This window comes from Monocercomonoides exilis, assembly GCF_001643675.1.
Source record: "Monocercomonoides exilis strain PA203 chromosome Unknown scaffold33-1116896, whole genome shotgun sequence".
Classification (NCBI taxonomy): domain Eukaryota; phylum Preaxostyla; order Oxymonadida; family Polymastigidae; genus Monocercomonoides; species Monocercomonoides exilis.
Window position 1 is genome coordinate 76,567 of NW_027150578.1, and position 23,878 is coordinate 100,444.

General features: G+C 35.5%; 2 protein-coding genes across 2 annotated transcripts in view; one reads left to right on the forward strand and one right to left on the reverse strand.

Annotated features, from left to right (window-relative positions):
• The window catches only part of MONOS_11052 (uncharacterized protein), a 28,698-nt gene extending 16,502 nt beyond the window's left edge, over positions 1–12,196 (reverse strand). The window contains exons 1-2 of the mRNA XM_067863551.1: positions 12,032–12,196; positions 1–11,936 (exon numbers count right to left, since the gene is read on the reverse strand). The exon at positions 1–11,936 is cut by the window's left edge and continues 16,502 nt beyond it. Of these exons, the coding sequence (XP_067724297.1) occupies positions 1–11,936; positions 12,032–12,166 (12,071 nt within the window). The 5' untranslated portion in view covers positions 12,167–12,196. The remainder of the gene's footprint in view (positions 11,937–12,031) is intronic.
• Positions 12,197–17,390: 5,194 nt separating this feature from the next.
• MONOS_15475 (putative protein kinase Yak1) lies at positions 17,391–23,872 on the forward strand (the record flags this gene model as incomplete). Its single annotated transcript, XM_067868353.1, has 9 exons — positions 17,391–17,396; positions 17,477–17,848; positions 17,918–18,079; positions 18,198–18,289; positions 18,428–18,544; positions 18,717–18,839; positions 19,008–19,110; positions 19,313–19,412; positions 19,696–23,872. 9 exons carry the CDS (start codon positions 17,391–17,393, stop codon positions 23,340–23,342), a joined length of 4,722 nt encoding a protein of 1,573 aa, XP_067724298.1. The 3' UTR covers positions 23,343–23,872.
• Positions 23,873–23,878: the final 6 nt, after the last annotated feature.

Below are 23,878 nucleotides of genomic sequence, written 5' to 3' on the forward strand. Positions count from 1 at the left end.
GAGGATGAAAGAGAGCTCAACTCCTCTTGTTTTGAAGGAGTGTCAGAAGAAGGTTTCGTTTCAGGCATTTCATCTGGCTCATCTTTTCCTTCCGTTCCAACATCTCCTCTCAATCTCATTGTTCCTGCCAACTTCTTCTTTTTCTTCCTTCTTTCTGATCTCGATCTGAGAGCATTGCGCGCCTTGTGCATGTTTTCTCTCCGAATCTCTCTCAATCTTTGGCGACTTGTCAAATCTGCTTCTGCTTCTGCTTCTGCTTCTGTTTGTGGAAGAGATGAATTAGAATTCTTGTTTGGCTCAATGTCCATCAATTCTGAATTCTCCTCTTTGATTGCATTGCCTTCATCTCTTTCCTCTTCATCTTCGCTCCTTCCTCTTTTCTTTTCTTTGCCTGTTTGCTTGTCTCTTGTAACATATCTTTTTCTGCTTTCTTCTTCTTTCTTTCTTCTCAATCCCATTTTCAGCTGGCGTTGTTCTTTCTTCTGCTTCATCAAATTTTTCAAAATTTCTTTTTCAATCATTTCATTCTTTTGTGCTTTTATCGATTTCTTCTTCTCCATCTTTCTTTTCTTCTCTCCCATTGCTTCAATGCTGATATCTGATATTCTGTTGTTGCTTTCATTAAAACTGCTCATGATTCCCTTTCTGCGCCTTTCTTCACCTTCTTCTTCTCCTTCTTCTCTTTGTTCATTTTCGTCATTGTCTTCTTCATTGTCATCGTCTTCATCATCTTCCTCGTCACCCTCTTCCAAATCTATTTCCATTTTTCTGTTGTATTTGCCTCTTCCACCTCTTCTGCCATTTCTCTTCCTTCCTCCCCTTCCAATCCTCATCCATCTCCCAAATGTTCCTCCTCCTTTTTTCTCCACAGCATTTTCTTCTTCCCTCTCACTTTCTCTTTTGTCATCTGCCATCTCTTCTTTCTCTTCCTCCAATTTCTTTTCCCCTTCCTTTCTTGTTTCAATCTTTCCATTCTTCTCATTCTCTTCTTCAGCCACTTTCTTCCATGTTGACAGAATTATCACTGCCAATGAAACAAATGCCTCTTTGCTGCAGCGTTGCAACATGTTGAATGAGAACAGCGATCTCATCAGCTTTGACACTCGATCAAGGCGGATGATGTCTTGTTCCGTCAGAGCAGTGATTGAAGGAGAGAATGGAGAAAGAGAAGAAAGAGAAGAGGGAGAAAGGGAAGAGGAGAAAGAAGATGAAGGATACAGAGAAAATGATGATGATGAAGTTAATAGAGAAGAAGAAGAAGAAGAAGCATCAATATTATGAATAGCCTCATTTGTCTGTGCTGAAGAAAGAGGAGGCGAATGGAATGGCACATCTGATGGCTGGTTGAACGAAGTATCAGAAAAGTCAGAGACAATTGTGAATGGAAAAGAAGATGATGGTCTGGAGTCTGAAAACGAATCAAGAGAAGAAGAAGAAGAAGCTGATGAGGAGGAAGATGATAACGAATAGGATGTTGATGGTTCTTGTAATAATGAAGAGGAAGATGAAGAAGCAGAAGATGAAGATGGATAAATAAATAAAGAAGAAGAAGATGATGGTGACATTCCATATACATTCGTTCCATCTTCTTCCATTTCTCTTCTCTTTCCTTCCTCCTTCACCTCATGAAATCCCAATCCAACATTATCCTTCAACCCTCTTTCCATTTCCATATTCATTTCCTTTTTCTCCTCTTTCTCCTTCTCCTTCTCCTTCTCCTTCCCTCTCTTCTCTGCTTCTGTTGAATAAGCCATCATATCCTCGTGGCAGAAGAATTGCACCAGTCTCATTGTCAATTTACCTCCAAAAGCCAATCTGTTCAACCTCTGCTCTTCCAAATCAGACACAAAAGATGTCTTCTTTCTGTTCAAAATGAGAGACACACGCTGTTTGTCGAAGGATGTCTGAGGAGACGGAGAAGATGGGAATGAGATGAGCTCATCTGCAATTGGGCCTATTTCTGGAAGGGAAGAGGAGGCAGGAGAAGATAAGTTCAAAGAAGGAGAAGATGAAGGAGAAGGAGAAGGAGAAGGAGAAATAAATGAATAAGAAGAAGAGGAGGAGGAGGAAAAAGATGAAGAAGATGATGAAGATGATGAAGAAGAACTAATCGTTCCTTGCATTGGTGTAACTGAAGAACTGGAAGATAAGAAAGGCGATTCAGAAGAAGAAGGCGGAAGAGAAGGAGAAGTCTGTGCTGAAGCAGAAAGTGGCTGAGAAAGAGAGAAAGGCGAAGAAGAGCTTGAAGGCATCATTGGTGTTGCATTCACAGAAGAATTGGATGAAGAGAATCCAGTTGTTGGAGGAGAAGGAGAAGGAGATGGAGAGGAAGAGGAAGATGGAGAAGGAGATGGTTCGATTAGATTGGAGGAAGAGTCAGAAGGGATACTCCAATCAGAAGGAGATGAAGAAGGTGAAGGTGAAGGAGAAGGAGAAGGAGAAGTATTTTTAGTATGAAGGGGCAATGAAAATGAAGAGGAAGAAGAAGAAGAAGATGATGATGATGATGATTCAAAATTATTTGTTGATTGGATGGGTGCTGCTAAATCCAATGAAGATATTTCATCTTTCACAAGTGAAGAAGAAAGTTGTTGTTTGTCAAATTCAGAAAAATCAGATGAAAAAGAAGAGGAAGAGGAAGAGGAGGAGGAGAAAAGAGAAGAAGATGATGATGATGAATCAGAAGAATTGAGTGTTGGTGTGAAGGCATCAAGGGTCGATTGAAAATCAGAAACAATAAACAAACCCGTCTTCTTTTCTTCAACTTCCTTTTTGTGTTCTGTTTGTCGTTTGCTTTCTTCTTCTTCTTCCTCTTTCTCTTCTTCAACTGCTTTGTCTTCTTCCTCTTTCTCGTCTATCTTTCCTAAGCTCATTCTCTCTTTCACTTCTTCTTTCTGAGCACTTATTTTTTCTTTCTTCTTATTTGTGGAATCTTTCATTGAATTCATCCCAACCTTCATTCTCTTCCTTTTGGCAGCTGATGCAAATGAAGTTGCTGAAGAAGAAGAAGAAGAAGAAGAAGACGATTTTCTAAGTGATGCTTCTTTTGCCTTTGCGCTGGATGACATCAGCATCGACGCAAGTGAATGAGGAGGAAATCTTTCAGCAATAGAAGACTCTGTTTTGTCTTTTCCTCTTTCTTTCTCTTTCTCTTTCTCCTTTTCTTTCTCATTTTCTTCCTCCAACTCTTCAAACATGTCTTCATCATCATCATCATCATCAACTTCTATCTCTTCAATCTCTTTTATCTCTTTTATTTCTTTTATTTCAACCAGCTTCGTCATCTGCTTAGGTCTCAGTGTCTTAAACTCTCCTAATGCCTCATTCAGCACAAAAAGAGGATGAATGCTGAAGATGGACTTGTCTTCTTCTGCAAATCGGATCTGTTTCTGTTTGATGTGTTCATCTTGTTTGGTTGATGATGAAGGAGAAGAAGAGGAGGAGGAGGAGGAGGAGGAGGAAATGGAAGAGAAGGAGGAAGATGAGGAAGACGAAGATGAAAAAGAATTTGTTGATTGTGCATTTGGTGTTCCAATTGATCCCTGTGTTTTTCTTATTCCATCTTGTTTGATAGAAGAATGATCAACTTCATAATTAGACCTTTTCTGGTTGTCCTTCACGAGATGCGGAGGAATCACTTCCAAATCAACAATTTCTCTTTCTTTCTCCTTCTCTTTCTCTTTCTCCTTTTCTCTTTCTCTTTCTCTTTCTCTTTCTCTTTCTTTCTCTTCTTCTACTGCATTTTTGCTTTTCTTTCTGTTCTGCTTCTTTTTCCCTTCCTCTTCTTTCTCCTCTTTGATCACTGTATTGTTCATATTCGGTTTTTCCTCATATATTTCCTCAATAAGTTGACTTTCTTCCTTTTTCTCCTTTTCATCTTGTGCATTCGTGTTATTCTTCTTCTGTGCCCTTCCTCCTCTCTGCTTCTCCTTCAGCAGCATCTGATAGTTGAGTGTGGGGTCTGGATAGATCAGCGTTTCTGTTCGGAATGTCTGTGTGCAAAGAGAACAGCTGCAAACAGCACAATCTGCATTGGATGGGAAATGGATGTTGTTTGCAATGATATTTTGAGTGTGATTGTGAGTGTGATTGCATTGATGATGAAGAGAGAGAGAATAATCATTGGAATCAATCTTATCATTGACAGAATTTCTGTTTTCAATTGTTGCCTTTGAAGTATCATTTACTTGATTTTCTTCATCATTCTCTTTCTTATTTGTGTCTTTTGTGTCTTCTGCATAATCTGCTACTTTATCCCATTCAAAGCCATCATCATCAAATCCAATAAGCGAAATTCTGATAGAACGAGCAAAAAAAGCACGAGAATTGAATAAAAGAGGAAGAATATATGGATTGGTGAGGAGAGAGGTAGGAGAAGTGAGCTCAGAATGAATAAAAGAAGAAGAAGAAGAAGAAGGAAATGAAGAAATTCTTGAATTGGATCTGGAATTGAAGCTGGGGTGTGGATGAGAAGGAGCAAAAGATGATTTTGTGAGGAAGTTTGGAAGAGGATTCGGAAGAAATCGAACTTTTCGTCTGACTCTTGGAATTCTTTGAAAGTCTTGAAGAGCTTTTAGTTTATCTTCATTGGTCATTTTACGTGAAGAAGAAGATAAAGATGGTGTTTGTGATGGAGATGAAAGTTGTGAAGAAGAAAGAGAAGGAGAGGAAGAGGAGGATAAAGAGGAGGAAGAGGAAGAAGAGGAAGAAGATGATGATAATGATGAAGGATGAGTGAATGCTGAATGAAGAGATGATGAAAGTGAATGTGAAGGCAAATCTTTTATCATTCGATCGCTGAAATTGTAAAGAGGAACAGGAGAAGATGGCTGAGAAGGTGGCAATGCAGAAGAAGCAGAAGAAGAAGTAGAAGAAGAAGAAGAAGAGGAAGAAGAAGAGGAAGAAGAGGTTGATGATGTTGATAATGATGATGAATTTTGAGAAGAAGAAGAGGAAGAGGAAGTTGGAGTGGGAGTGGAAGGAGAAGATGGAAAAGAAGGAGCAGAAGGGAATCTGAATAATGGATTAAGTGATGAATTTTGCTGAGGATAAGAGAATTGAGGTGAAGATGCATATTTGATAGAAAGATAAGGAGGAAAAGAAGAAGAGGAAGAGGATGATGATGATGATGAAGGCGAAGATGAAAGTGAAGAAGGTGATTGAACAGAAGGAAAGAAAGGATATGAAGAATTGAACAGAAAAGAAGGGGAAAAGGGAGAAGAAGAGGATGAAGTTAAGGAAGGGGAAGAAAGAGAAGGAGAATTCAAAGAAGGAGAAGAGATTTCAGAGGGGGGGGCAGGAAGAGGAAGAGGAAGAGAAGAAGATCTGCGCCAGAAAAGAGAATTGGTGTTTGGATTGAAAGAAGATGAAGAAGAGGAGGAAGAGGAGGAAGATGAATAAGAAAGAGAAGGAGAGAAAATATTTGATGTTTCTTGATTTGAAGAGGATATTGAAGGTGAATTAGAATTATAAGCTGAATCAGTTGTGCTAATTGTGTTTGATCGAAATAGCATTTTCTTTTCGTTTGTGAGTTTGTTTTTATCTTCTTCCTCCTCCTCCTCTTCTTCTTCTTCTTCACTTTTATCTTCTCTCTCATCTTCATTGTCTTCTTCATCATCATTCAATATTTCAATGCCCTTTCTTTTTGTTCTTTTCATCGTCTTCACATTCAGATTACTATCTGCATCAGAAAGAACTCTTGAAATATCATCATCATTCGAATTAGCAATCATATTTGTGTTTGTGATTGTGTTTGCGTAATCACTGACATCACTCTCTGAATCAATGCCATCTGTTGAATGCTGTTGACTTATCAGATTGCTCTTCGGATATTCAATTGGTTTGATCTGTCTCGTTGTGGAAGTTGCAAGTGGAGATGAAACTGCAATTTCTGCTGCTTTTCTTGTGCTTCCCATTCGCACTGGCTTCTTCACAGGAAGAGGAATCGAATAAGTAGAAGAAGAAGAGATGGAAGAAGAAGAAAGAGAAGACGAAGATGGAAACTTTGGAAATGATGCTATTTCTTTGTTGTTGTAGTGGGGGAAAGGAAAATGCCTTGTGATATAATCAGCCAATTCCTCTTCCATTTCTGTTGCGTTTCTTTCTGTTTCGCTTTCGGAATTTCTGTTATCAGTATTCAAATATGCTCCTTTTCTCCGTTTAGTTGCTCTTCCATTGTTTCCTTCGTCATTTGTGGATGTGGAATCTTCTCTTTGTTTTCTGTGTCTTCCTCGTTTGTGTGAAACTTTTCCTTTCTTCGAATTGCTTGCTTTATTTCTTTTTGTACGCAATGAAGATGATGAAGAAAGCAAAGATGAAGAAGAAGATAATGATGACGATGATGAAGAAGAAGAAGGTGTTGGTGGAGCAGAAGAGATGTATATCTGCTCATACATTTCATTTCCTCTTCCTTCTCCATCAAATACTTGCTCCTTCTTCTCTTCTTCATCCATCTTTTGATCATCTCTTTCCATCTCTTCCTCTTCCTTGCTCTTTACTTCATTTCCAAGATCCTCTTCTACTTCCCCTTCTGCTTCTTCCTCTTCCTCTGCTTCTCCTTCCTCTTCGATTTCCTCATTCTCTCCTTCTTCCTTGTGTTCCATTTCTTTCTCTTCATTCATCCGTCTCAAATTGCTAGCAGCGTCTGTGCTGAACACAATGCCATGTGCAATGTCTGCTGAATGGCGGAAGAAGAACGTCAAAAGAGGCATCGAAACACTCGGAACACTCAATTTGTGATTGGGATGGGCAGATGAAGATGATAATGATGAAGATGATAACAATAATTGAAGATCGAGTTTCATCTCTTCCTCTTTCATCTTCATATTCTTTTCCTTTTCTCTTTCATCAACATCTCCATTTGCATCCAACTTATCCACATACACACACTTCTGCTGCTGGCACTCCCACATTCCTGTTCTTCTCTTCTCATCATCATCACTTCCACAGCATGCAACAGCCATTGCATTCATCTGCTGCATCATTGGCTGAATGCACCCGTGAAGGAAGTGACGAGAGCTGAGTGAGAATGTCTGCACATCTGAATGGGCAGACAAGAGAGGCAGGACAACATCAGTGGAGATGAGAAGAGAGGCAAAGGAAGGAGGATCGAGAGAGGAGAGAAGGCGAGTCACAGCAGAGGAGAAGTGTGCTGGCAAAGAAGCACCTGTGCGTGAATGGCTGCGATTGGGGGGTGGGAATGAAGGGGAGGCTGATGGTGTGGATGAGGTAACTGATGATGAAGAGGAAGAGGAGGAAGAAGAGGAAGAAGAGGAAGAAGAAGATATTTTTGAAGGAGAAGAATTGAGCTGGTTGAGTGAAAGTGTTCGGAATGGGATGATTGCGGGAGAGTATGAAAGAGCTGATGCTTTTGTGGGATCAGGATTTCTGTATATCTTGTCAAATCCTTTGTTCTTGTTCGGAGAATAACGCCACGGAGAATTAAACGCAAAAAGTGGAGAGAAAAAATGTGCTGGAGATGATTTCATCTTTTTGTTCGATGTTAATTTGTTTATTCGTTGAGATGGCAAGTTTGGAGCAGAAGAGAAGTCATCAATGAAAAGAGGGACACTCGATGACCTCAGAGCATATGTCATCTCCTGCTGCAGAAGTGGCTTTGGATTGGATTTTTTGTTGAATTTGTTCTTTTGAAGGGTTTGAGTGTTGTTGAATGAAGATGTTGAACTTTCTGGTTGTTGAGATTCTGTTGAAGAAGATGTGATGAAGAAGGAAGAAGAAGAAGAAGATGATGATGATGATGATGATGATGGATTTGAAGATTGAACAGAAGAGGTGTCTGAAATCAAATGAAGAGTGGGATTGATTTCTTCGACATTTGTGGGTGTTGATGTTGATGGTGATTGTGATGGTGATGGTGATGTTGATGAGTGTGTGGTTGATTGGTCAAAAGAAAGAATGCTAGCTGAATTACAATCAGAGTGTTGGTGATGCGTCTTGTGGTGCGAAAAAAGAGAAGTCGAAGAAATGTCTGATGAAAATGAAGATGATGAAAAAAGAGATGAAGATGTTGGCGTGTGATGCATGCTCAATGATGGAATCGGAGATGAAGATAAGGATGAAGAGGCAACTGTCGAAGCATCAACATTTTCTGTGGAATTTCTTTGGAATTTCGGAGAAATTGAAGATTTCTCCGGAATTGTACTTGTGCTAACCTCTTCATCTTTTTCCATCTGAGAAGAAATTTCTTGAATTGTGTTAGCTTCAAATGAAGTTCCTCCATTTTCTGAAATAGATTGAGTTTCTAATTGAGAATTTGCTGTCTTTTCTTCTTCCATTGAGGATGAGTCTGCTGATGTTGCTGTTGATGTTGATGAAGCCAAATCAACAGAAGTGCCAGTTGAAGGCTCTATCTCCATTGAATCCATTTCATTCTCTAATGTTTGCAAACTTTCGCCTTCTGATTGTTTTGAATGAGGAGCATCTGAATTAGGCTCATCAGATGTCTTTGATGATTCATCTGTGATTGATGAATGTTTATCATTCAATGACATAGTTGTATTGTCAGATCCATTCGTGTTTTGAGAAGAATCATGTGGTTCTTTTTCATTCTTCTCAACTTCGGCTGAAGAAGAAGATGTCAATGAAATTGAAGGGAATAATGTTGATGTAACGTCTTCATCAGTCACTGGATGATTCAATTGCTGTTGTTCTTGTTTCAATACTGTCTGTACTTGTGTTTGTGTTTGTGTTGTGTGAGAGTGTGTTGTTCGTGGCGGAGGCAGCGAAAACAAAGAAATCGTCTTAGTCTCCTCTGATGTCACTTTCAATTCATTTCCTTTTCCTGCCTCTCTTTCTCTCTCAGCATCTTTCTCTTTCTCCCCTCCTTTCTCTTTTCCTTTCTCCTTTCCTTGTTCCTTCTCATCTTCCTTCTCACTTGCAGGCAGAATCAGCCCACCCAGCTGTTCCACACAGAAAGGACACACCCAAAGCTCTCTCGCAATCTCTTCTCTCATCTTCTGCCGCTCCACAAAGCTGTATGAATCATTCGCTGACCCTAACACAGATGGCTGGGCGACAAAACCTGAATATGTTGAAGATGATAAAGATGATGATGATGATGATGAAAATAAACTGGATTGGTGAGATTTCATCATCGTTGATGATGAGTTTTCCTTCCCTTTGCCTTTTTTACCACTTTTGCGAAGATTGTACACAACTCCTTTGCCTTTCCCTCTTCCTTTGCTATTCCCATTCTTCTGCTCCTCTTTCTCTTTCTCTTTCTTCTCTTCCTCTTCATCCTCACCTCCTCCTCTACCTTCTTCTTCCTCCTCTTCTTTCTTTCCTTCTCCATTCTTCTCCATTCCTTCTCCAGCTGTCTTCTTCTTCCCTTTCTCATCTGGTGCTTCATCTAACAGCATCTCCAATGGTACAAAAAAAGGCAGAGTGGACACACAACATGGATGATACCAGCGTCCACAATGAGAACAGTTCAGAAAGCGCTCAGAAGAGACAGCAGAAGCAATGGCTGAGGAAGAAGAAGTAGAAGAAGAAAAGGCAAGTGCAGAGGAAGAAGGGAGGAAGGAAGGCCGATCAGCAGATGAAGAAGAGAAAGGAACGAGGAAATCACCATTTGGAAGAAGGGATGAGTTTTGGAAAGAAGAGGAAGGAGAAGAAGAGGAAGACGAGAAAGGAAGGGGAGAAAAAGAAGGATGATTTGAAGAACAAGAAGATGATGAAGAAGATGATGACGAGCAAACGGCAGCAGCAACAGAATCCCTGTGAAGAAATGAAAAAGGGCTGACTTGTTCGCTTGGAGCAAACAGAGAAGAAGAATCATAAGGTCTTTTGACGCGATGGCAGAGTGAGCAAATGTGGAGCATCTCAAACTGCTTGCGGCAGTTCAGAGAGCAGAAAAAGAGTTCCTTTGGATCAGACAGATGGGAAGAGGATGAAGTGGATGAGGATGAAGAAGACGTAGAAGGAGGAGAAGAAGGAGAAGAAGATAAAGAAGAATTTGAAGCATCGTCGTTTGCAATCATAAACCGTTCAGTCATTTTTTGTACATTTTCTTCTGTCTTCTTCATCAGCTGCTTGCATTTCTCGCATCCGCAGAAGCCAAACAGCCTTCTTCTCTTCCTCAGAATGAGCTCTCTGTCCTTCTCAGCTGCTGCTCTCTTCACTTTTTCGATGTTCTTTCTCATCAGATCCTGTCTGGCTGCACACTCAATACAATACACTGAATTACATTGAGCACACACACGCGACCCAACCAGCGTGAGGTTTGGAGGGAAAGAGGCATCTGGGGCGAGGTCAGCAAGCAACTGTGAATGGAGTGGGAGAGGTGGAGTGGTTGGCTGGGCGATGATGGAGGAAGGCGTGGAGAGGCTCTGCATCTTCTCGTGCTCGTCTTTAAAGTACTCGATGAGATCGCTCTTGACTGACGAGTTTTTGAAGAGGAACTTCTCCAGTTTGTGGAGGAGGGTGTCTTTTGTGGCTGTGGGTGCAAAAAGAGGGGTAGACGAAGATGAGGAAGAGTCGGAAGAAGGGGAAGAGGAAGAAGGGGAAGAGGAAGAAGGGGAAGATGATGATGTAGGTTTTAAAGAAGATGATGATGAAGTTGAAGTTGAGGAAGAGGAAGAAGATGGAAATGAGTTCTGAGAAGATGTATTGGCAGCAGTTGTGATAGATGCAACACCAGCTAAAGATGAAGAAGATGATGTTTTTGCAGCTGGCGAATACAAACGACTTTTCGGTCTGCGCATTGCAAATTGACTGCTCTTTAAGCTTCTGGTACTTTTGTGCTGATCTCTTAAAAGTGATAAAACCTCTCTTTTCTCAATGTGAATTTCTCGTTTCTTTTCTTTTCCTTTCTTCTCTTCTTTTTCCTCTTTTTCCTCTTTTTCTTCATTTCCATTGGAAATCTTTTCTTTCGTATCTTCAAAGATTCCAACGCTCTCTCTGTTAATCTTTTCATCTTCAACAACTTTGGCAATTGTTTGTGCCTTGTTTGTTTCTCCAATATATCCATATCCACAATTCAATGGAAATTCCTCTTTCTGTTCTTCCACTGCATTTCCTTGTATCAATTGTATTTCCATCAATCCTTCCTTTTTCTCTTCTTCTTTATTTTCCCCGCTTTCTTCTTTTTTTGCATTTATCTGTTCAACTTCTCTCTTTCCTTTCTTCTTCTCGCATTCATCAACAAACCCCATCAGCTGCTTTGCCAGCGATTCAATGCTGCCAAACGGCTGTCTGCTTTCTGATGCCACAATGCGCATCGCCCGCTCTGTCGTCAATGAACAATCAGCCCCGCTGCAGTGGCATCCGCAGGTGGAGCATGTGAATCCCCCAATCCCATACTCGTTCCGTGCAAAAAACCGTTTCAGCGGTTCTGTATGCTTCGCATACATATACGCATTAATATCCGCAAGTGATTTCAAGCCAGCAAACCAAGGAGAAATGGATTGTGTGGAAGGATATAGCAAGAAGAAAAGCTCTAAGAATAAATCCTGCTCTCCTGAGGTCCATTTTTTACTACTATGTAGCGATAGCTCTGGAGCAACTGATATCATTTTTTTCTTGTGTTTGTTTTCCAGTGGCCTTTGTACTTCTAAAGATATTTTCCGCTTTGCTGTTGGAAATGATCGCGGGCTCACTTGAATAATTCTTTTTCTTTTCAAAATAAGTTGAGGTAAAAATGGCGCTAATGTAGATCTTCTTGGATGAAATTTAAGTAATCCCTCTGAATATTGCTTTCGAAATACTTCGCTTTCATCATCATTTGGTCTTGATCCATTCTTAATTATTGAAAATGGAGGAATTGGAATTGTTTGATTCTGGGCATTTAAAAAAGTAACATGCTCTCCATTCTGTGATGGCGTTGATGATATCTGCAGTCTCTCACGAAATACAATTTCTTTTGTTCGAATCTGATTTCGAAGTTCAGAATTATAAAAAAATTCTTGATTTATCAGTTTCTAATGATAAACAAATAAAAGATTTTACGGATTCAGTTAAATAAAAAATAAGTAATAGATTAAGCGAATAAATTAAAGTCAATAAAGATGAAAACCTGATCTTCTTCTTGGTTTGAATGATAGTTCAGTGTTCGTTCAATTGCTTTGTTTTGCTTTCTTTGTTTTAAAAAACGTTCCCAATCACCATCTTCGTTCGGAATGTATTTTGTTTCTCCTGAACTTGCGTTCATAAGAGAAATAAACAAATCCCTTTTAATAGATGTGATCTTACCCATGGTCAGAATTTCATGAATATTTTTTCGAAAAGTTATAAACTGATATGTTTAGATATTTAAATGAAATGAAATGATGACAATTGAGCAAACGTTTAAAAGATGTTTAAGATTATTTTATTTTTAAAATGATTTGAATTTCGCGTCATTTTCAAAATTGTTGTTTATTTGCCGTGTCATTTTTTCTACAATTGTTTTGTTATAACTTCCGAAGAATTTGTTACTCGCATAGCAAGATTATGAAAAAACGTTGGACTATTTTATTGCTTATTGTGTCGCTCTTTGCAATTCCAGGTTAAAAACACATTTTTTTTTCAAAAATTGAATGTTTATTTAATCTTATTTCTTTTTGTTTTAACAATCAACTGCAAACGTGAAATAGGCATGCATGCGGAATGTCCAGGCGGGAAATGTGGCGCGAAACGTAGCTCTGGAAAGATGTACAACTCGCGAGCAGGACGAAGATAAAAAGAACGTCTTTGAAAAGCACATTTTTTTGTTAAAGAAATGTTGTTTTTTTGCTCCTTGTTCAAAGTGAGTGTTTAAATCAAAATAATGAAATGACATCCATTTTTTACAAATTTTTAGTTTATTTTAAAAAATAAGCATGAATTGTTTTATTTGAACAAAAAAGAAAAGATTGTTCTAATCTTAAACATCTTTTTAATGAAAAATTATATTTCTTATCAAAATGAATCCCAGTGAATTTTCGTTTAAATCAATACAAAAAAAGTTTGTCCTGTTGATGGAATGATTAAACTCTGTATCTTTCAAAATCTGCTCAAAAAAGCTTAGGGTGATTTATAAACCCGAACATTTTCATAAACCCGGTTATTTTTTTGTTCGTTGAAACAGAATAAATACAACATAAAAATATAAAAAGCAAACTTTTATATGTTTATTTTACTATTTTATGAAAGAACAAAATTATTTTTGTTTCAATTTTAGTTTTTGATGAAGATCTGAAGAATTTTTAATTTATCTTCGATCATTTGTTTTGATAGTTTTTAACCAACTCTCTTTCTTTGTTTATTTTCAATTATAAGTTCAAGAAACATGCCTAATGAAGTTTTTGTATTCGAAATGTTCTATGTTTTTATCTTTTTTTTCGATTGTTTTTCACATTTCATCATTTTTGTCAAAAAATATGAAAATATGAAAATTATGAGCTACACAATATTTTTTCGATATTTTAAGTGATGTACATGAAAAGAAAAAGATTTTCACAAAGCATTTACAATGTTAAAAATTTGTGAAATGTTGTTGCTCATGAAGCACACATCAATTTTTGAAAATAACAAATATGCTTATTTCATATTAAACAATTTTTAAAATGACTAATTATTAAGAATACCAATGCATTATTATCTTATTTTCATGTTATTGTAACATATAAATTGTTATATCAAATAAAAGCATAGATGTTTTCATATTTTCATATTTTTTGACAAAAATGATGAAATGTGAAAAACAATCGAAAAAAAAGATAAAAACATAGAACATTTCGAATACAAAAACTTCATTAGGCATGTTTCTTGAACTTATAATTGAAAATAAACAAAGAAAGAGAGTTGGTTAAAAACTAGCAAAACAAATGATCGAAGATAAATTAAAAATTCCTCAGATCTTCATCAAAAACTAAAATTGAAACAAAAATAATTTTGTTCTTTCATAAAATAGTAAAATAAACATATAAAAGTTTGCTTTTTATATTTTTATGTTGTATTTATTCTGTTTCAACGAACAAAAAAAATAACCGGGTTTATGAAAATGTTCGGGTTTATAAATCACTCTATAATGATCTCTTTGATTTAATTCATATGTATGTCTATTTCTTAATGCTAATAAATCAATAAATAATTCAATTAAGTCAAAAAAATCAATTCAAAACTGAAGATATCTAATCCTTAAACTTTCCTCTTTAAGAAAAATTCGTGTTTTTTTTTTTTTTTTTTTTTTTTTTTTTTTTTTTTTTTTTTTTTTTTTTTTTAATTTTTATTTCATTTTATTTTATTTTTTTATTTTTTTTATTTTTATTTTCTTGAAATAAAAAGATTGTGTTAGAAAAACACCAGGCATCGCACAAAACACCGGACAAGATTGATTACTCAATAACTGCAAGAGGAATGATTTTGACAGTTTTCCTCAAAATATATCTCATCAATACAAACTCATTTGATATACAAAACTTTTAAATTGCTTTATTTGTACTTAGAAAAAATTATTATTGAATTATATCTTAATATATTTAAAAAAGTTCCTTAAGTTTAATTTTCCAACAAAATAAGTATTTCATATTTCAATCATATTTTTATTCCAACTCACCAACCTTCACCAGAATGGAAATAACAACATTGTCAATCGTTTTTTTTCATGACGGAAAAAATCAATGTATTGGAATGAAAATTTGTTAAAAATTCAGGCAAAACCGGATATCATCATATTATTCAAAATCACATATGAATGAAATCACATTTTTCAATGTGAAAACATTATTTCTATTTTGTCATTTAATTTTGATCGTGAATAATCACAAGTCCAAATATTATTAATCACGTTTTTTTATCACAATGGGTGATATTTTTATTGAAAAACCGTTTTTTTTTTATCAAAATCTTCAAAAGTCCGCATTTTCAAAAACGTATTTTTATAAGTCTGAACTACACAAAAAAACAAAAAATACAATGTTTTTGATGTTGAAAAATGTATTTTTTGTGAAAATTTTCTAGAAACTCGAAGAATTAATATCTGCAATTATTTAAATGAATAATGCAAATCATTTTTTAAATGAAAATCGATGTGACATATGTCAAAAATATTTTGAAAAGTTCCTTTTGTTTAATTTTCAAATAAAGTTTAAATAACATATTTCGATAAAATTTCTGTTACCATTCACGAAAGTTCACTAAAATGGAAATAATGACATTGATAAGATTATGTTTTTATGACAGTTGAATTTGGTGTGTGTGAACAGAATTTTGATCGAAATATGAAGTTTTTATTTTATTAGAAAATAAAACAAAAGGAACTATTCAAAATAATTTTGACATATGATCTCAGAATGACAAAGTCACAAACAGTTGTGCAAAAACCGAAGTGATGACATTCTATTGTTATTGTATTCAATTTTTTATTTTACACAAAAACTGAACAATAAAAACTTTTCAAATAAATTGAGATAAATAAACATATTTTATCAGGAATTCACAACTCCACGTTGAATAAGGAAAGATTCAAAGCGAAAAATGATAAGAAAATAATATGACACATCAAAATTGTATTTTTCACATTTGTAACTTTTCAAAAAATTAAAATTTCTATTATAAATAGGTAAATCTTTCAGAAAAGTTGCAAATGTTTTATTTTCAAATAAATCAAAAATTTCATATTTTTATTTCGAATTTTCATTCACACACACGAAACTTCACTAATATGGAATCTATTTCTTGATAATGCTATTATCTTTATTCGGGTGAAATTTCGTTAATGGGTGCAGAAAATTGAGCAAAATGTGAAATTTTTGATTTATTTAAAATTTCAACATTTGCTATTTTTCAAAAAGAATTACCCTAATTTTTTCTTTGGGTGATTATTTTTGGATTTATATTTTTCCATTCTAAAATTTCTGTTACAACATTCGCTTTGAAATATTGATTAACGAACACTGAAAAGTCATAACTTATTTCAAAGATAATTTTATCTTGATATTCTCTCACGCTTTGATTTAAGAAACAATTATTTTATTTTTTCTTTTTGAATGTATTTTACCTCATCACAGAAATAAAACGTTAAAAGAATCGACACTCCGAAAAAAGTTATGATTTCAAAAACAATCTCCCAATTTCAAATAAATAACTTATTATTTTTGTCAATCAAAACATAACAAAAAGCAATTTTGTAAAAAAAAAGGTATTCAATATTCAAAATGTTTTAAAAGTCTGAAGCAAAAACCGTTTTAGAATAATTATTACACTTGTGATTTTTGATTTGAAAAAAAGTGATTTCTTTTTTCTTTCTTTCTTTCCTTTTTTTTTCTGATTCAAAAAGCACAAAAAATAAAGAATGACAAATTACGCATCAAAATTTCAATAAAACGAAATGTGGAAATACGTTTCCATCTGTCACACCAAAAAAATTTTAATTCGTGAAAAAAAATTCATTTCAGCAAATTAATAATTCGAATTCGAAATTTATTAATTCGATTTCGAAAAAGAATAATTCAATTTCGAAGATGAATATTTTTTTGATTTGTGGAATGAATAACTTGTGTTTTTGGTTTTGAATTCTCATTATTTTTATTCCATCAGTAAACTTAATTAATATTTGAAATATGACGCATTATCTTAGAAAATATTTCATTCGTTTTGATTGAAAATATTTTTATGTGAAGTTTTTTTGAAAAGAAAATGAATTTGTTTTTATATTAAAAATTGATGCTTTTCTCGTTATTCCCAAAAAAAACGAAATATTGATTAGGGAAAATAATTCTTGTTATTTGTTATTCATTAATGTGATTGATTATTCACTATTTTAATTAGGTTATTCAAAATTGTGAATATTTATTATATTTTTTTCATCAAAGTGATGATTTTCGAAAAAGTAAAAAAAAAAATTACAAAAAATTAATTTATAGATTGTTTCTGTCAAAAAACAGTTTTCTTTGAGTTATAATATTTGATTGGTTTAATAATAACTTGAAATTTTCTGAAATCCGTTCTCGAGAAAAATTAAAAATTTTAATTTTAAATGTATTTCGAAATAGAAATATTATTTTTCGATATTGATTTATTCTTTTTCAAAAATCAAATTAATAAATTATGAATTCGAATTATAAATTCCGAAATCAAATTATTTTTTTTCTAAATAGAAATATTAATTCCGAATTTGAATTTTTAATTATCGAAAATGAATTTTTTTTTTCCGAATAAAAATTATTTTTGGTGTATTTTTTTCATTTCTTCTTCACTCTTGAAAACAAATTCGTTCATCAGTCACTTCCTCACGAAGTTTGTCTTTATCTCAAAAAAATATATATACAAAAAATGATTTTATAGATTCAATTCAATGTATATTCAAAATGTTAGAAAAAAGGAATTTTTTATTGATGTCATGTCATTTTTCATTAAGGTTAAAGATCTTACAATTTCATCTTTTTTTTGCATATCCTCACGAAAGCATTGAAATGAATGTGTAGCTGTTGCGCTTAATTTGAATTTCATTTTTATTATGACTGATTTTTGAAAAATTTTGTGGGATTGTTCGAATTAGATTTTGAAATGCTTGACTGTGGGTGTTGCAGAGACATATAACACATATTCTCACACAAAGAGCTTTGGAGTCATGAGAAAAAATCAAGGAGCGATTTTGACGGATCCGTGCGAAGGAGTCTGGAATGGAGGGAAAGACAATGCTGAAGGTGATTTCATTTTGAAAGTGGGAGATATTATTTCAGACCAAAACATGAAGAATGAGAAAGGACTGAAGCACTTTGTTGTTGAAGAATTGATGCAAAAAGATTCGATGGGGCAGCTTTTGCGATGCATTTGCATCGAGAATTTTGAAACATTTGCAGTGAAAGTGTTTACTGCTCTAACGGATAGGGCACAGAAAATAGCACTGATGAGCAAAATACTTGACGAAGTTTGATATTGCTAATTTTTTGGTTTCTTTGTTTGTGATTAAAGGAATTTTTGCTTTTGTGTTTTGAAGATTAGAGAAAACGATCCATTGAACTGCCATGGGATGGTCAGGATCGAAAAAAAGTTCTATTTCCACGAGCACTTATGCATTGTGATGCAGATGCATCGAGTGAACTTAAGAGTGTATTCTTGCAACAGCGCAAACCCCAAGATTTTAGATAATATTTCAAGGGTACAACAATATGAGCTCTCATTTGCTTAATCAATTTCAATTCTATTCTATTCTTTCTTTCTTTTCCTTTATTTACTTCTTTCTTTCTTTTTTGAAATTATTTAATTATAACATGAAGCTGATTGGAAGCATTGTTGATAGCCTTGTTTATTTGCATAGATTGGGCATTGTTCTCTGTAACCTTACCACAGAAACAGTTGTCTTTGATGAGTTTGCCATGAATTACTTATAAGATATTTTTTACGATTTTATTATTGCAAATAATGAATGCGATTCGACATCTTGCATGTTTTTCATGCTGCGCTCTGTTCTTTAAAACTTCATTTATTCTTTTATTATTTCCGAAAGATGTTCTTGCTGTTTGAGAATAAGCAATTTTGAAGATGCAGTCTATGAACAGCAGCAAAATCACGGCTTATCACAGGACATCTGCTGCAAGTCACCAGAATCGATCCTTGGGCTTCCGTATGCTGTTATTTGTTCTATTTCACCAATCTTAAATTAGAAATATTGCTTTTATTGTAAAAATTGATGTTATTGTTATCTTTTGTAATCGGTGCATCAATTGATGCTCCAATTAACATTTGAACCAAAATTATTTTTTTATGACTTTTGTGACGTCTGACATTATTTACAGTGCATCGTTCATGATGGATATGTGGAGTGTTGGGTGCATTGCAGCTGAGCTGTTTTTGGGCAGACCACTTTTCTCAGAAACAAATGACTGTGATCTTTTTACGAGGCAAACAAATCTCATGGGGTGTGCTGGAATCTTGTTCTGTTGATGTGCTGCTTAACTCAACATTATTCCATTTGTTTCTATTTTCCTTGTAATGTTTGCTTTGTGAATGAACACAAAAATCATTTAATAAATAATCCATATTAATTTTAAAATTGCAAATGGATCTGCAAACTATTTATCCTATAGTCCTCTTAGCCCCAAACTTCTTGATGCAGTGAAAATGTCAAATGATTGTGGAGAGGCAATTAAACGCAAGTTGGCTGCTGTTTCACGCGAGCAGAATCAAAAGGTTTCTATTTATTGAGCTATCTTTAGTTTTTGAAATTCTATTTATTTCATTAAAACTACATGCCTTTATATATTTTCTTATTAAATGAAATATATTTTACTTTTCATTTAATTTTGGCAAAATTTCTGCATTTTTGGATCATCATTGCATTTCCGCGATGTGCTGTGTTTGTTCAATGCAAACATCAATCGTTTTACAAAAGGCGGACAAAAACCACGAAAATGGCAAATTGCTGGAAATGATGTTTTTTGAGCACTTTGAGCTCTTGAAGAGGGAAAAGGGACTAAATTTGTCCAAAGAGAGTATGCCGCAGGTGTAAATGAGTGAGCAAGTTTCGTGATGCTCCAGAAGCCAAAGAAATTTATATATGATGAGCTGAAAAAAATACTGTTAATGAGAGATAAGTGCTTTATATAGTGTTTTTCTTTTGTTTTTATTTTGCGATCACAATTTCGTTCAGCTTTAAAGTTGTTGGTTTTATGTGTTATTTTGAAGCAAATAAGTCATTTTTAATTTTCCAATTTTTTATTCTCTCATCCTCCATCGTTCATTTGTTATTCTATTCTTCTATTTCTTCTTTTTCAGAATTTCTGTCTTTTTTCCACTTTGTGTTCGGATGCTTGCAACTTGATCCTTCAGAACGTCTTACTCCTCATCAGGCATCTTTTCATCCGTTTCTCACTGGCAGTCCATTCTCTGCGCGATGGAAGCGCTGCTCTTCTCTTTCACAAGAGATGCTCAACAAAATCAGATCCCTTCCAATTGAGATTCCAGAACTGCAAGGAATACCATGCAGTGCCATGCTGTCAATCAGCAGAGATCCTATTCCGAGGAAAGAGAAAAAGAAAAAAGTGATTCAATTTCCGTACACAGAGAAGGATAGACATTTCATGTCCTCATGCAGCGGACAAGGTGAAGATACAGCAGAAGAAAAACAGAAAAACAACGAACTTTTAAAGGAAGATGATTCATTGCCTAGCTTTTGTTGTGCAAACACTGATTTTTTGAAGGAGAGAACATTTGCGGCATCAGAGAAAGGAAGTATTTTCACATCTTCGACTGTTCCGTCAGTTCCTAACATCACTTTGCTATCATCGATTAAGAACGACATTATCACATCAACGCCTCCTTTGATTTCTCCTTCATTCTTTCGCAAAGCAGTTGTGCTTCTCTCTTCTTTTGGATGCCACGCAGAAGCCGAGGAATCTCCTTCATGTTCTTCTCTTTCTTCAGATTCTTCATTTGATTCTTTGTCTTCTGTTCAACTTTGCATTACAACTCCCTCTCCTTATGTTCAGCCGTCTTCTCCAACTTCATCATCTCTTTTGCCATCATCCATCGCACTCAAGATACCAACACATTCCGCAACACTTTCACCATCTCTGAAAACATCACAGTCAGCATCGCCACCCCCAGCATCTCCATTTATCCATCCGTCTTCTTTCCCCTCATTTCCATCTTTTTTGTCTTCACCTTCTATTCATCTGCACTCTTCGTCAATATCTCCATTATTCAAACCATCTTCGCCATCATCATCACTTTACGGTTCTACTTTCCCTTTAACAATACCTCAACTTCGATCACAGCCTCAGCCTGCTTCGCCTTCATTTTCGCAACCATCCTTTCAATCTGCTTCGTCAATAGCTTCATCATCATCTTCTTCATCATATCTTAATTCTCATTCGCTTCGATCTGTAATTTCCTCAAAGCCCGATTGGCTGCGTGAGTGCAAGCCATCTTTGCTACCCAAACTGTTTGCTCCGTTTCCTCCTCCGGTAAAGATAGCGCCTCATCTTTGCTGCACTGCTGCTACTTACTCCGCCCTGCAGTCAGAAGGCTGTGTTGATTGCCCATCAATTTCATCACCTTCATCTGTTGGAATGGTAAATTGTGAAGATTCTTCTTCTATTTCGCTGCCGTTAGATTTTTCTCTTTCTGGTGCAATTTCGTCAATTGATCAACTGTCTCAACAGCAACACATTGTGTTTGAATGCCCAACATTCAAAGATATCGATGCGCTGGCCAAAGACAACAGTTTTGCTGAAATGGCAGTTGAATTCGATGAGCAAAAGGAGCTTGAGTCTTTTGCATTGAGAGAATTTGATTTGTCGAAAGGTTGTTGCAGTGAAGATGTTGAAAGTGAAGGAGAAAGAGAAAAAGATGACGAAATGAAAAGGAGTAAAGAAGAAAGACGAGACGAGAAGGAAAGAGAAAAGATAAACTCAGAATATTCAGTTAGACTAAAATCAAAAACGACGGGAAAGATAACAGGGAAAGGGAAAGAAGAAGTTAAGGATTACGCAAAAGAAAGAGAATACGAAAAAATAAAGGAGCAGAAAAAAGAGAAAGAGAAAGAGAAATTGATTGCAAAAAACATCAAAAAAGAAGAAATACAAGAAGAGAAAGAAGAGAAAAAGGAAAGAGAGAAAGAGAAAAGCAAAGAAAAAATTTACAGAAAAAAAGAAATGATGAAAGAAGAGAAAGATATTGGTGCTTGCATGTCTTTTGCTCCAATTGAAACATTCAAAACATCAAAAGCCAGAAAGCAATTTGCGAAAAAGCTTTCAGCAAAAGAAAAGGAAAAGGAAAGAAAAAGAAAATCAACTTTGGCGAATGAAAAGGTTGTAACGAAAGGACTCAGTCCAAATGTCAATTTGCTCAGCTTTGAATCGGTGGAAGCTGTTTCTGGCTTCCAAGATATTCTCTCTCCTCTCATTTATCCATCTGCACCGGGGGCTTGTTCTTCCTCTTCACCTTCAGACAATTCTTTCTATTCTGCATCTGCATCTGCATCTACATCTGCATCTACGTCTGCCTCTTCTTCTTTCCTCCATCATGATTCTGGCAGTAACAGATTATCACCCCACACAATTCCTTCTGTTTTTGGCTTGCACAGTGAAACATCTTCGTCTCAGCCAAAGCAGCCTTCTTTATTTTCATTGGCCCCTTCCTCCTCCTCTTCTTCTTCTCGTTCTTCAGACTTTTCAGCTGCGATATCTTCAAAATTGCATCCTTCATTGGATTCTTTGTTGTCAGGACGTTTAATCCCTCATTCTGACAGAGCATTGTTTTTGGAGGGGTGCAAAAGTTTGTCTATTCTGCAACGCAGTAAGTCTGCAGCTGAAGCCTCTCCTCTTTTATCCTCTGCTCCTCCTCCTTCAACAACTATTCAAATGTCTTCGCCCTCTTCTCCTTCCTCCACTTCACCTTCTTCTCCTTCCTTTCCATCGTCGCCTTCTTTTCCATCTCCTTCTTCTTCTGCTGCTCATTCTCAGGGCCATTCTCCTTCTCCTTCTTCGCTTTCTTCATCTTATCCATCTTCTCTTCGATCTTCAGACTCATCGAAACGTGTGGTGTGCGTTCACAAAATTCACACTTTTCCGCACTCACCAGAAATTCCGTTCTCAGATGAATCAACACCTCCTTTGCGCATCAAAAGTGACTGCTCTTTGACACCTTCAAACGAACAGTTGACTCGACAAGCATCTAACAGCGATACGAAACAACAAAAAGGAATACCATCAACACGCGAATGTGCATGTGAAGAACACATTTCTTTGAATCATTTGATCCCTCTTCAAACGACTGAAACTGCTGGGCTGATTGACGATAACTTGGATTCTATCGAATATGAAAAGAATGATCCAACAGAAGAGGAGGCAGCAAATGCAGAGAACACTTCATTGCAATCTGACGTTTTATATTCATTGGCTGATGGATCTCTATCGCTGCGTCCAGACAGCTGCGTTGAAATGAGCGATTCCTTTGATTTACCAGCTGCTGGAATGTTAATGAAACATACAACAAACCAATTGATTCTAAAAGCAGATGAAGCTCCTTGTTCAAATAGCATTTCATCAGACACATTTGCTTCAGAAAAGCGCGAATGCGAATTGAATCCCACCCAGTCTCAATCTGTGCTTTCATCGAGTCATCTTCAACCTTCTTCGTCTCCTTCTTTGTTGTTATTTTCTCCATTGACTATTCCTTCGTCAGGCATTGGCTGTTTGGAACAATCTGAATCAAAGATCGGGATGCCACAGTTGCTGCTTGCACCTTCTTTCACCCAGAAATCTGCTTTGCCTGCATCTGACATTCATTTGGACTCTTCACTTCCTTCTTCTTCGCGTTCTTTGTCCAAAAGCAATAAGGGCAGCTCTAATAGTTGTTGTCTGAAACCAAAGAAGACACATTTGGAGAAGGAAGATATACACAACAAACAGAAAACGTGAAGGTCTGTTTGATATTTGATGAATGACAAGAAGGAGTAATTTTTTTAACACAGCACGCATTCAAATTTGTAACCTTTAAGTTGTGGTTATTTTTCAGTATTGGCTTTATTTGCGTCCTCACAAATTCCAGATTAAAATTTCTTTTTGGAAAAGCGAATGTTTAATAACTTCTATGATTTCGACAAAAATACGCGCCATTTTATATTTTGAGCGCAGTTCGAATCGAACCATTTGTTTTATGACTGAAGTATTTTTATTTGACTATGTTGTGATATCAATTGAATGTCAGAGTGGCATTTAATCAATAAATGCTTTTCTGATTCATTTTTTCCATTTATTAGAAAAAAAAGAAAGTATTCAGACTTTTTGATGTGTTATTTGATGAAAATAATTAGTTGTCTTATCGGTATTTTAGCTTTTTCAGTTTTGTGTTCATTTCGCGTGTTTATTTATTAATATCAGTTTCTTTAACTTTTTTGTTTGTTCAACAAAGAATAGATTTTTTTTGCACTTGAATAACATTTAAAAAAGAAAAA